The 13,032-nt window shown below is 36.2% G+C and overlaps 1 protein-coding gene across 5 annotated transcripts in view; it reads left to right on the top strand.

The window, feature by feature from the left end:
- MLLT10 (MLLT10 histone lysine methyltransferase DOT1L cofactor) overlaps positions 1-13,032 on the top strand; it is a 124,187-nt gene that overhangs the window by 34,751 nt on the left and 76,404 nt on the right. For 4 of the 5 annotated variants that reach the window (XM_071428837.1, XM_071428835.1, XM_071428839.1 and 1 more), the window contains 4 exons: positions 322-431; positions 6,628-6,731; positions 10,834-10,927; positions 12,891-12,986. In XM_071428837.1, coding sequence (XP_071284938.1) covers positions 322-431; positions 6,628-6,731; positions 10,834-10,927; positions 12,891-12,986 — 404 coding nt within the window. The remainder of the gene's footprint in view (positions 1-321; positions 432-6,627; positions 6,732-10,833; positions 10,928-12,890; positions 12,987-13,032) is intronic. The other variant, XM_071428838.1, reaches the window with a different exon arrangement.

The following is a 13,032-nucleotide window of genomic DNA, read 5'->3' as shown; positions in this document are numbered from 1 at the left end:
GAAATTAAACAAAATAATCATTTTTCTGTTTGTGTGTCACTGTTTGTATAAATCATTAGTATTTGAATTTCATGGAGTATTACACATATAAATTCTCTCTGACTACATTAAAAAATGTATTACTGATCATCTAAACTTTGGATAACAGAAATGAAATGTAAACATGACTTAAGTGTAATTTATGTCCTTAATATTCTAAACAGTTAAAGTAGTCTGTGGAAAAAAAAGTGTTGTAAAAGGTTCTTTGTACTGTAATTGTACTACATTGAAATTTCCTTTAAGCTTCTAGAAAACATTAAATACAATTATAACTTTTTGTAGGTTGGGCTCATGTGGTTTGTGCTCTGTACATTCCCGAGGTGCAGTTTGCAAATGTTTCTACAATGGAGCCTATCGTGTTGCAGTCTGTTCCTCATGATCGTTACAATAAGGTATAATTCTATGTCTTTTTATATTTAATGTATTTATTTTTAAACTTCTGAAATTTTATGGTATTAAACTATGCTTCTTAGAATGCACTTTATATAAAATTCCTAAACGTCTGCAGTAATGCTGTAAGTTTTCTGCAATGTCTTTATGATAAATTGAAGAATTAAGAAAGTTGTATTATTAAATTTAGCTGTAAGGTTATCTGCCATCTCTTATTAGTCTTTAGATTAGGGACTGTTTCGGTAATTGAAAATGCCATGATCTTTGAATAACAGTTTATTTTGAAAGGAATCTTGAAATATTTTCTATAAGTTAAAATACTATTGCAGCTTATATGAGATTTTATTATTGATTACCACAAAGTCCTAGTGTTTTAAGTGTTGATATTAACATAAATATGTTTATAAACATTTCTTTTAGCACAGAGAGGTATGCTAATATATTAAGGCAAATACTTGCAGACTTTTGCCTTTGCAAACAACATTCACTTTAGTAGCATTATTTGCTTATAGGAGAATGCTTGTAAGTAATTGTCAGTGAGATGGAATGTTTTATAAAGTGTGAGACTTCAAATTAAAAAAAAGCCCAAAAAGGCAGAGCAATAAACCAGTAGGTTGTTAGTGTTGTTTATTGATAGTTACATTTTTCTTATTTCACTTGTGTTACTTTCTCCTCACTTAACTACATTGGCTTTTTTATGTTTCCTTCTGCAGATGCAAACTGTCTGAATTTCTGATTAGCTGTGTTACATATTTTTCTTGTGTTGTTCTTTTAACCTCTAGTTTCTTTTTTTTACTTTATTTTATGGTAGTTTGTGGACAATGGAATAAAGTAGGAATAGACTGTGTTATAAAAAAGAGAAAGAAGAAAAAGGCATACATCTCCTCTTGTGTTCTTCCTACAGGGAGACCAGTCCCTGTTCACGTTGCCTCTGTGACTTCTCACACCTCCAACATCCCCTTTCCAAGTTTCCATCTTTGATTTATGGGCTCCCCCTCAATGTTTCTAGCCTTTTTCCTTTTTTCTTTCTTTGGTCTTTTCCTTTTCAGTTCACTTTCTCCAGTTGCTGTCAATGCATTTTGTCCATCTTATTTACCAGTGTAGCTGAAAAACCAGGAGTCAAAGTCTAAGTTTTTCTTAAGCTTTCTCGTTACTGTCTGAGCATCTCTATTGGCATCTCACTCTTTGCTTCCCTCTGCACTTGCAAGAACATGCAACAACGAGATTCAGTACAGAGCTAGTAAAATGTTTCTGTTTGGGCACAAAGCAGTAAAGATTTCCTATAACAGATGAGTTTATTTCCTCTCTCTCCTCAATTCTGAGGAAGCAGAACATCTGTTTTCTTTTTCCTTGAATAGCAGTCAGTCATAATTTTTTTTTAATTGGTAGTGTTTCTCCCTTAATGTCCTTCAGAAATTTCATGGAACACTTTGAATTTTGTTTTATCTTGCACTATTTCCATTGATGGTAATTGGATATTGGATGAGTAAATCCTTGTAACTTCAAAAAATGTATTCTGCATCTTTTATTATTACTTGTTGACAAAGTCCATCGTTTGTCTCTCTCTTTAGTCTTAATTCCTTTTCATCATAACGAAAGTTTCTTCTTTCTCAAACAGTTCTTGTTCTAAATGTATGATGATACAGTTGTGTTTTGCTACTAAAATTCTAGTTTCCATTTTTGTTGTCTATACTTAGTGTGTTTTTCTTTCTCACAAGATAGTTACTAGCACCACACAGTTAATATAGAGAGAGTTCCTGGTGCTGTCCAGCTCTTCGTTCTCTGTGCTCTGGGCAGGTGTTCTGATTGAGGTCTATTTTCCATGTTAGCAGTCAGCCTAAAACTACTTTTCATCAGTAATACAGTTTATTGTGAAGTACAATGAGATCATTGTCAGAAATGCCAAAGTTTGGGGTCACACCCCTAGCCTGCAAATTATATTATTTTTGTTCTCTGTTTTTACAGAACTCAGATTTCACTGTCATTATTTGGTCTTTTTGGGTCAGGGAGATAGTAGCTGTGGATGTCAGGGGAATCCAAGAAATGGCTATACTGCAGTTGCTCCAGCAAACCTTCTGAAAGCAATCAAACTGCAGTGCCAGCAGCAGTCTGGTTGTGTCAGCACTGAATTTAGAGAAGTATTGGCTGGCAGGGAACTCCCAACTGTGGCTAAGTCTATAGCTGCTGCTGAGTTTAGCACTGCTGTGGTTAAACTGCCATGGGTTCCCAAGTAGGCTATTCTTGAGCAATACCCCCCAAACCCAGTAAAACTATTAGTTCCCTTTTCATGTAGCTTGCAGTAATTTCACCTTCTACTCCTATTGCTATTCAAGATAAATTTTGTTTATTTAAATGATACTTTTTTAGATCAGAAATTTTGTACAGCATTTCACTCTGACTTTATTAATTTGCATAAAAATTGAAAGAAAAGCTGTTTTTTTGAGAAATAGGTATGCCAAACAGTTCTTGAAACATTTGTTGCACATTGAGAACAAATGTAAACATGTAATTAGGAAAAAATGACTGGAGTTGTTTCTTTTCTTAGAGAGCCTTGGTGATAATTTAATTCTGTTTGTCAGCTCAGGTTGGAATAGGAGATTTTAAGTATGATATTATTTCCTGTGAAGTTCTGAATAATTCTCTGTGCATGGCTGGATATGTATAGAACACTAGCATATAGAATTGGGGGAAAATAGAGGCCAAGTAAAATTACCATGAGGGAGAAATTATACTGTATTATACTGTAGACTTTAAAGTGAATATTTTTTAAGTTTTGCTAGGACATAGTACTTAATTTAATGTTTGGAATTTTCCCTGTGCACTTGTTTGCACAGTATTATAATAATATTATAATATTATTATAATACTGTGCAAATATATTTATATTATAATATGCAGTATTACCAAGTACAATAATCTTAAACACAAGAAGAAATGCTCTAGATACCAAAGCATGGGACTTGTCCATATAGAGATATTTGGCTGCTCTTTCCCTGAAGTTTGCCTGTTTCAGGGATAAAAACCATCAAATTACAGAATGAATCCACGGAATGATTTGATTAATGAGTTAGCTATCAGGACAGCTCTTCTTACACTGTTGCTTCCAAAAAAGAAATGAGCTATTAGTTGCTCTTCTTTCCAGAAATTAGTTTTTCTGATTCCTTGGGTGGTTATGCATGGATAAGATATATTTATTTTATGTCAGCTTCTTTTGCCTCTTTCAGGTTCATTTGAAACTATGTGATAATTTTATGTAATTACTGCTTTTAGGAATGTCTTTTAAGAACTGATTTAAAGATAAGTGCATTTGGAGTTTCTTCATTCGCCTTGTAGTGAATGCAGCTGGCAAACTTTTCTTTCAGGACTTGCTGCAACAATGAGAAATTTCTGTACAGTTCCTAGGTTTGATTTTGTGATCAGAGAATGCCATTGGGTAGCTATTATGTGTAAACTATTTCTGAAATTACTTTTTGCCTTATAATTTTTTTGTGTCATCTTCCCTTCTGTCTTTGCTTTTGCAAAGAAGGTTTACACTTTGAATCTTTGAAGGGAAAATACTGACAGTAACATAAAGACAGCTGTGCAAAATACATATTTTGCCTTTAAAGGAAGTAAGATATTTGTTTGGTTTCTGAGTAAAATTTCCTTGCTGAATCAAGCGCTTTTGCTTCTTTTCCAGTGAATTTGGGAGAGTGCTCTCTTCTCTTAAGAGCTTTGAAGAAGAGTGCAGTTGTAGGTGGTAGGACACAGTTTTAAACTTCCACATTTCAGAGGCTTCAGAGGTGTAGCATTTGTATGGATTTGCAAATACATGCAAATCTTCCTTTGTGAAAGAAAGGCAAAGGTTTTCAGGCTTCTGGAATTGTTATGTGTCTAAGAGAAGGTACAAATATGAGAAGCTCATCTGTAGAGAACTTACTGTCTGTTGGAACCTTCTTTGTCCCTGTTTCATATGGAATACTAGGAAACAGGTTTAATGCTTCTCATGACTATTGTAGGAAAGTTCTTTGAGCTTCTTAAAATGAGTAGTCAGTCCACCATGTTGCATTTAAACTTGTTAATAATGTAGTCATTTTTCAGTCATTTTACTGTAAATTGCTCCAAGAGGTCCCAAAACAGAGATCCTACATGTAGTGTAAATACTGAAAAATGGGAGTCAACGTCTCTACTAAGTGGAATGCTTGTATTGCTTTTCTTCAGTGATGAAAAAAACTGTAAGAACTTGAAACAAAACTTTGAAAAAAACAGAAAGTAATTGGAGATTGAGTTTTATGGGGTTTATTGAACTCTCTGTTTATAGAGGTATCTTACTTTGAAGTTGCTTACACTTAATATAGTGACTCAGATGAGGTTGATAGATCATGACCTTGTTCATTCCTAAAATCTAAATGTGTCAGGTCATGGTATGGAAAGCTAAAAAGCAGCCAGTCTCAGACCCTGTCAAACAACTGAATTATCAGTGTTCACCACCTTGAGGTACAAAAGAAGCAAGGCAAAGAATTAAGTAGGATTATCCCCTTTCTGATCTTTTAAATGTTAGGTTATAGGGTATGATTTTAGGATATATTAGCTTTTAAAGTAGTGTGGAAACTGTACAAGAATTACTCTCCTACCTTCAAGTCTTGCATATTAACAAAAATGCTTTAGTTAGCTGACACCTCCTGTTAAATGTTGTTCTTAAAACCTCTGTAACAGGCTATTCTGATCTCAGAATTTCACTCATTTTCCTGTCTAAGACTGGTTTTGCATTATATAATTTTTAAAAAAAAATTCAGTGGTCTCCTGGTCCATTTTTCCCACTATGTTTTCTGCTACCCATGATTATTGTTGTTTGCATTTATTATTCTACTCATTCTCTGTCTCACTAAAAGGAGGTTGTGATAAAATTGTTAGTCAGATAAAATAGAGGCAATTTTATTTTTTGGCATAAAGAAGTTTCTCTTTTCTCATTAAGTATCTTACAATGAGATTTCTACAGAGGTAGGAGTGCCCTTAATGTTTAATACTCAGTAAAGTTCTCTCATATAAAAACAAAGATTTAATCCACCTCAGTACTGGGTGATACTTTCATTAAGAATCTCTTCTAAAATTGTTAAATTTTACACATGAATGTGATATTATATAGAATCTCTCTAAATGCTCTTTCAGTAATTAGGACAGGAAAAAGTGAAAAGAGATTTAGTTTTGCCTGATTTTTTCCATGGAATGCTGGTGAGAGATTGTAGTGACACCTATTACAGTAGTGAGCTTCCATACAGTATGTATCCATATTTATCAGCCACTTGTTAAAAAAAGAAAAAGTATTGAATAGTGAGGAAGAATTTGGATTTTTAAAATGTCTTTCTTCTGTTTTACTAAGAATGTTTTTGAAAAGATTAAAAATTGCCATGGCATCCCAGTAAAAGAAATAAATTGATAGAAATGCTATGAAGAGATTTCCAGGTACTAAATAGCTTGTTTTGGAGGTTGGAATGTGTTTGGTATACTCAATCAAGCTTTTTTACAGAAAGTTCTTGATTGATTAATTTACAAGATGTTTATAGGGGTGTCCAAGTCATACTGAAATAGTCATCCAAACAAAGCAGAGTTTGGTTAAACACCAATTTAATTAAAAGTAGCTGAGCGTCATACGAATATTGAAACATGCTATGACACTTGCAAAATTCTTTGCACCAAATGTACAAATAAAATTTCAAGTTTGCAGGCTTTTTGTAATTGTGTAGATATATACACACACACACACACACACACACACACACACACACACACACACACAATATGGCATATTACACTATTAGGCACTCAGTCTGATGTTTCTGAATTCCACAAATACAGGTTATATTAAATGAATATGAAAATGATTGAGACTTAAAAGGACATCAATGCAAACTTGAAAGCAAGGACAGTTGGGAAGCCTAATGCTACTAACCCTTGTCTGTTTAACCCTTTGGCTTGTTGACAATGGTATGAAATGTAAGCAAATTAGTAATTGTACTGCCTCAACGTTGGTGAAGTGTTACACAAATCCCAAGAGTCTACCAGGTGATCTCCTTCTGCTAACAAGCATGATTAGACTTTCATAAAGAAGTTCTTAAACCACCTTAGCTGCAAAATCCAGTAGTTCTCAGCCTAGGATCTCCTGTAACACAGAAATTTTTTTTATACTTCTTATGAAATTAAGTATTTTCTCTTTGATAGACATGCTATATTTGTGATGAACAAGGCAGAGAAAGTAAAGCAGCCACTGGTGCTTGTATGACATGTAATAAACATGGATGTCGACAAGCTTTTCATGTAACATGGTAAGTATATTTTATTATTTAATATCTCTGATGTTCCAGAAAGAATCAATTCACATGGTGTGATGAATAAGCTCCTTATTTAGTACATCTTTTGAGTAAAGAAATACAGCAAAATGGTTTGTTTTTATAATAGTGTTTACTAACAATATGGCAGTGGCAGCATAGATTTTGCTGTGAGCTGCAGAAACAGTCTGATAATACTCCCTTGGGTGGTATCAAATGGTGTGGACTCCTGTGAATAAGTATAGGGGAGTTTGGAGTTTTTTCTTGGTCTTAGCTTATTTTTCTTAGAGGATGTTTAATAGGATATGGGAGTATGAGGGCATTTTTTTTTAGCATTGCCTGCTAACTGATTTTGATGTTTACTTTTGGTAAATCAGTGGGAAAATTACTGAGCTGTATGTAAAACAGCACTAGACTCACCCTTTCCAGTATGGATTTCCAGACATTTGGGAGTAACTCACTTCACTGGTTTTATCTAAATGGTACATATCATCCTGAACTATTCAGATTTCATGTGTTACTGCTGGAGGAAAAAAAGCTGTGTCCTCCACCATCTGATTCATTCCACTTTAAGATACTTAGTTTTCCTTGCGTTCAGGAGATACTTGTTTCACTTTATGAACTTCTAAAAGAGGCTGGATAATTAGATTAAATGACATGTCAGCAGGTAAAAGGAAGCAAAAAGAGTTCCACTCCAAAATTTGCAGGCATTATTTGTTTCTTCAATTTCAGCAGGAGTTATTTTACAGTAGAAGGCAGGTTTATCTAGGCTGTCTAGCTACATAATCTGTGGATTTACCTGTTTTATGACTGCCCCAGTATGCTGCTTCATGACCAGTTAAATGTATTTTCTTCAGTGTACCCAAGTGATAATTTGTATGTCTTGTGGAGATCTTGAAAGGTTTAATTCCATTGTTTTGGTGCTGATAATCTTGGCAACTCTTCATTTTTTTTAAATTGTTTGACTACTTTGCAGGTTTTATTCTTTCATAAGCATCTGATTTTTCATTGGATGTGATCAATGTCAAGTTTCTTTTTATGGTGAAAATGGATTGTGTTCCTCAAAGCATGCATACCATGTAAAGGTATTACTTAGAGATGTGAAAAAATGTGTACATCCAAGTGCTTGTATGAAAAGGTCTCTTTCCTTTCAAACCCTTGGGTACATACAAGAGTCCTTTTCATCTTCTTACTTTTTTCTAAAACCCTGAATGCTGTGAAGAGCATGAGACCTTAAATTGAAAATTAAAACAGCTATCTTGCCACTTTTTAGAATGTTTTGGTTCAGAAACATGGTCTATACTACAAAATTATATCTAGCTGGAGAGTAGTAGTATGGCTGGAGATAATTAGAGGTTTCTGTAATGTTAAAAAAAATGGAAGAAAAATGTGAAGACTACCAGAAATCCAGGGCAAGGTGTATCAAATTGGGATTATCAGAATGATTGTCTAATGAAAAATGAGCTTCAGTGCATGTTTTTTGCAAGTGAAACTTAGAAACAATACATCTTTGCTTAAAGACATCCTCTTAATTATTTTTTTCTAGTTGGTATCAGCTGCAGATTTGCATGTATTTAGTATTTCTGGGTTTTCCAGGAACATATTTTTAAAAATCTGTGAAAATGAACCACATAATATAATCTTTAATTTAAGTACTCCCGTGTATATTTTGACTGTACCATTGCATTATTATGATGTCTTTGTTTGAAAGACAGGCGTCTGCCAAGGAAGGCAGGAGCCTGCCTTAGAATGGAGAGTATTGACCCCCTCCCTCCGAATTATTGTAACTTTGGAATTAAGGATCTTTCAGGCAAGGATGCGTGAAAAGGAATAACAGTTATTTACCAGTCTGTATGTGTATAACAAACAAACAAAAACAGTGGCAGCCTCAACAAACCAAAGCACAAACCAAAGGACAAGCCAGCCGGCAGCCCCAGGAGCGCTCGGTCAGTCCCGCCTCGCTCCTCGCACCATTTCCCCGTGGGCGCAGTTCCGGGCCCGGCCGGCAGGGGCGCTGCTGGCTCCTGCCCGGGGGCGCTGTGCTCAGCTCGGGGAGCGTGGCGCGGTAATGGCGGCTTGGCCCAGACGGGAAGGGATGCAAGAGAGGCTTTGCCTTGCAAACCCCTTGGGGCAGTCGATCCTGGTGCTCCAGCGGGACCCTCGGAAGCAGCGAGCTGGAACGGCAGGGACGGACACAGTCCTGGAGTGGTAGATGAGATTATTAGGAAAATTAATCCACAGTCACCAGAGGTTTATGTCCAAAAAGGAGACAGAGGAGTCCTTTTACTTTATTCGAATAAAGGGAGAGGCCATGGGACATTCCCCTGGGATCTCTCAATTTTTTGGAGGACGCAGCCTCCTTTTTATCCCAATTTCCTGGCTGCATTTCCCTTCTCTCATTCCCCATTGGCTGAGGTACTTGAAAAGTACAGACTTCCTGGAATGCCTGATATACCAAGAGATTACCCTCTAATGTATAACCCTCCCTTTTAATTTTTAATTCTTATGGAATTTAGGGGTTTTTCTTCTCCATGGTTTCTTTCACCTTTCAATGTCTAATTGGATTTATCAGCAAACCTAAAGTTTTTTTGTAAAAGCAAATATCTTTTTTCCATTCATCAATCAGTGGAGTCCTTCCCATTGTTTCTTTTATCTCCCAGTGCTAGTTTTATCTACCAGCAGACCCACAGCTTGTTTGTAAAGACAAATCCACTATTCTTCTCGATATGTATCAGAAACTCCGCAGCTGTAGCTGGAACCTGCGCATGTGGAACCTGCGCATGCAGAGGCTGTGGGGCTGCAGTGCAGCAAAAACCGAGAAGTGGCACAGAAGATGGGCGGGCGGCAGGGCAGTGGCATCGGCCTCTCGAACAGGGCAGGGAGTGATTCCCTTGGGGCGGGGATGGGGGAGACTCGCGGGGCTTCCCCTCAGCAGTACCAGATGTGAAGGAGGGTCCCCTGTTTGGTGAGTTATGGTGCCAGTAAGGGCCCAGAGCAGCAGCCGCTCCTGCGGGCGGCTCACGTCAGCAGAAAGGCAGCAGGAGGCAGAACCCCGCAGTGGTGACCAGTTCTCCCCACAGCGACTGCAGCCTCTCTCCCCTCCCTGTGCGAGAGCTCTCTAGAGCTGGCAGCTGCCCCAGCCCCCTTTTCCCCAGCCCCCTTTCCCCAGTCCCCTTTTCCCCAGCCCCCTTTTCCCCAGCCCCATTCTCTGCTATCTCTGCCCTTCCCAGAGAAACCCTCAGACAAGAGAAACGCAGCCAGGTGCCCTCCTCCCCCGAGTTTGGCAACTTCTTTTTTCTCTCTTAAGTAACCAGTCGTTGTTGTCTCCTAGCAACATATGGGAGAAGATTCCCTAAGGGAAAGAAACAAAAGGAAAAATCCTAAACTCTGACGTGTGGGAATGAAAATGATACGGAAAATTTAACAATATTTGGTTTGTCAATATCTAAGTTGGTTTTAATAAAGAAGATACATCAACATTACAAATGGTGAAAACCAAAATTGTTTTGTAAAAATTATACTAGAATAAGGTAATAATTGGTCTAGTCAATGCAACTTGTAGTTGTTGATCTTTTTAAAAGAGATTACCCTGCCACAGTATTTTAAACTAGTAAAAACAGTTTGATTTACTATGTAATTCAAGTTAGATTAAAAAAAAACCCAGTAATTTTCATTGCGAATCACAGATGCATGTATGCAAGTTCTGAAAAACTCTTCTTTGGATCTACAGTATGGTTTTGTTAAAAGCTGTTCTTTCCTTAGATAATTTTTTTGCTTGAATTTGAGCTAAGAGTCATTGTAGATTGCTTTGTTTATTTCTTTGTGCAAGTAGCTGCATAGTAAATGTAGATGTGCTAGCTGTAAGCTTGTGTGAGTGGCTTAAAGATTCTGACAAAAGGCAACAGGCCAAAATATGAATTATATATGTTTTTCCCTGGGCTACAAAGGTTGGTTGTGTGTTCACATGCCACTGGAAGTTATTTGTGTGGAAATCTCTTACTAATTGCAGATATAAGGAACCATATGTTATCAGCTGTGATATTGTGGTACAAACTGGTGTAAAATGGCTTTCCTTGAATGTTGTCTGGTTTATTTTTAGTGCACAGTTTGCAGGACTTCTTTGTGAAGAGGAAGGCAATGGTGCAGATAACGTCCAATACTGCGGCTACTGTAAATACCATTTTAATAAACTGGTATGTATTTATTAAATTCTATAAATAAATGTTACTGACTTATTTTTTATTCTGAGTTGCCATTAGCATTAGAAATAATATTTTCATGTAGTTCAAAAAGTAGGTTGTATTTCATTAAAACAATGTTTTAATCACAGTTCCAGAAGTGCTAGCTGGAAATGTTTTTATAAGTGGTTACTTTATAGATGTGTGGGTTTTCCCCCTCTGCCAGAAATAGCATGCACATTTAGTGGGTTTTTTTCATTGAGTTCCTGGAATGTTTTCTTTTGCTATTTGTTTAGGTGCCTTCTAGGAATTCAGTCCATTTTGGAGTAAACTAGAAAATACTACTTCTAGAGAATAAAGAAGCACTCCATATTTTTCTGCTTCTATTACTCTTCCGCCCAACCTCTTTTGTTCTGTCTCTCACTGTGTAGCCAGTGAGTATTCCCTTCTTGTAGGTTCTCTGAAACACAACCTTAAGGAAGTGTCCGTGACCTGAGGTTTAATTTTTAAAAAACAAACAAGAAAAGAAAAACATTGAAATTTCTCATTTAATGCAGAAGGTTTTGGATCAGACCTCTGGAGTCTTTCCTTTCACTTTTTAATAGTTTGACAGTTCCAGATATCTGTTTCTGTGTACATGTGCGAGTGTGTGGACTTGAGGGGCTTACCGATGTTGAAAAAATGTTATTCATTAATAATAAAAAATGCAGACTTATGTTCAGATACGCTTGTAAATATAGTTTAACGTGCAGATTATTTTTCACTGTTAAAAAAGTTGAGTACTTGGTGTGACTTTTAGGTTGCAGCGGGGTAAAAACACAGGACCAGTCAACAATTTAGTTTCTAGAAGATTAGCTTGGTGAGGTTAGTTTTGTGCCTTTGTGAATACTGATGAATTTGCTTCATAATGAAGACAAGTCAGGGCTTTCTAGGCCCTTACTAGGCTAAGATTTTTTTTTTTTTGCTATTTTGAGCTAAGTATTTACAAAAAAAGTGAAAACGGTCTCTTATTTAGTGGCAAAGGCAAACCTTTACACTGTTATGCCTTTGATTTGAATGTAGCAGTGCTGCTATGATTGAGAACAGGTATGTTTATTTAAAACCCAAGTTTTATGATAAAGACATAACTCTATATTTGACATACAGTTAGTTAGCTTTCCATTACAAAGCTGTAGTGGTAAGAACAGTAAAGACTGGCAAGATTGTTTTAAGTGTTTCAATTTTTTTTTAGGATTGTTATGACTGTTAATGCCTGGTAAATACAGGTGCTTAGTATTTACTGCTGAAGATGGTGGGTGTTCTACATCTACTATTCCACTGAAAACTTGTTGACAAAAGAGTGCCCTGAAGTGTCTTTAAATGCTTCCTCAGTTACAAGAAAACCAACATTTAGAACAGTGGCCTAGCATAAAGTATTTGCAGTCCTGAACTAGGTTCTCAGACATTACAGAAATACAGGCAATTACATCTGCCAGTTATAATCACAGGCATGACTGTAGCATTCTTTATCCTGGTTTTTAATCCATTTTAATGAAAATATACCAGACAGATCGCTTGAATAATAAATAAATCATGAAGTCACCTTACAATGCATTTCAAGCATGTGTCAGGGCATTACTGTGGTTTCATGTGATACTCATTTGAGCAGCATCTTTTTTGTTTTATGTTATGAAAACTTGAAAATGTGTCTAGCATCTTTTAACCTTTAAAAAGTGGCATATTTCATTTCTCTGTGGAAAGCATATCTTGCAAATTTGTGGGAGGTGTAAAAGTTGATACAGGGACAGGCTTTTTTCCTGGTATGTATTCAGTAGTCTTGTGAATTTTAGTGTCAGTAATTAGTCAGCTTTCCAGTAACTGAAGCACTGAAGTTTGTTTCCTCAAGCAATAAAGCATCTTGTCAGTGGAAATGCTTTATACTTTTTATTTATTCAAATGGTTCCTTTTCTCTGTCCATAAATATATTTTCTCTTTTTAGAAAAAGAGCAAACGGGGATCTAATAGGTCATATGATCAAAGTTTAAGTGATTCTTCCTCTCACTCTCAGGATAAACATCATGAGAAGGAGAAAAAAGTAAGTGGATTTGTCGTTGCTAATTATGTGGCACATCTGCTTAAAA

This window comes from Agelaius tricolor, unplaced genomic scaffold (assembly GCF_023055355.1).
Source record: "Agelaius tricolor isolate 1412-34295 unplaced genomic scaffold, bAgeTri1.0.p SCAF_6, whole genome shotgun sequence".
Classification (NCBI taxonomy): domain Eukaryota; kingdom Metazoa; phylum Chordata; class Aves; order Passeriformes; family Icteridae; genus Agelaius; species Agelaius tricolor.
This window is presented reverse-complemented; position numbering and strand designations above follow the sequence as displayed.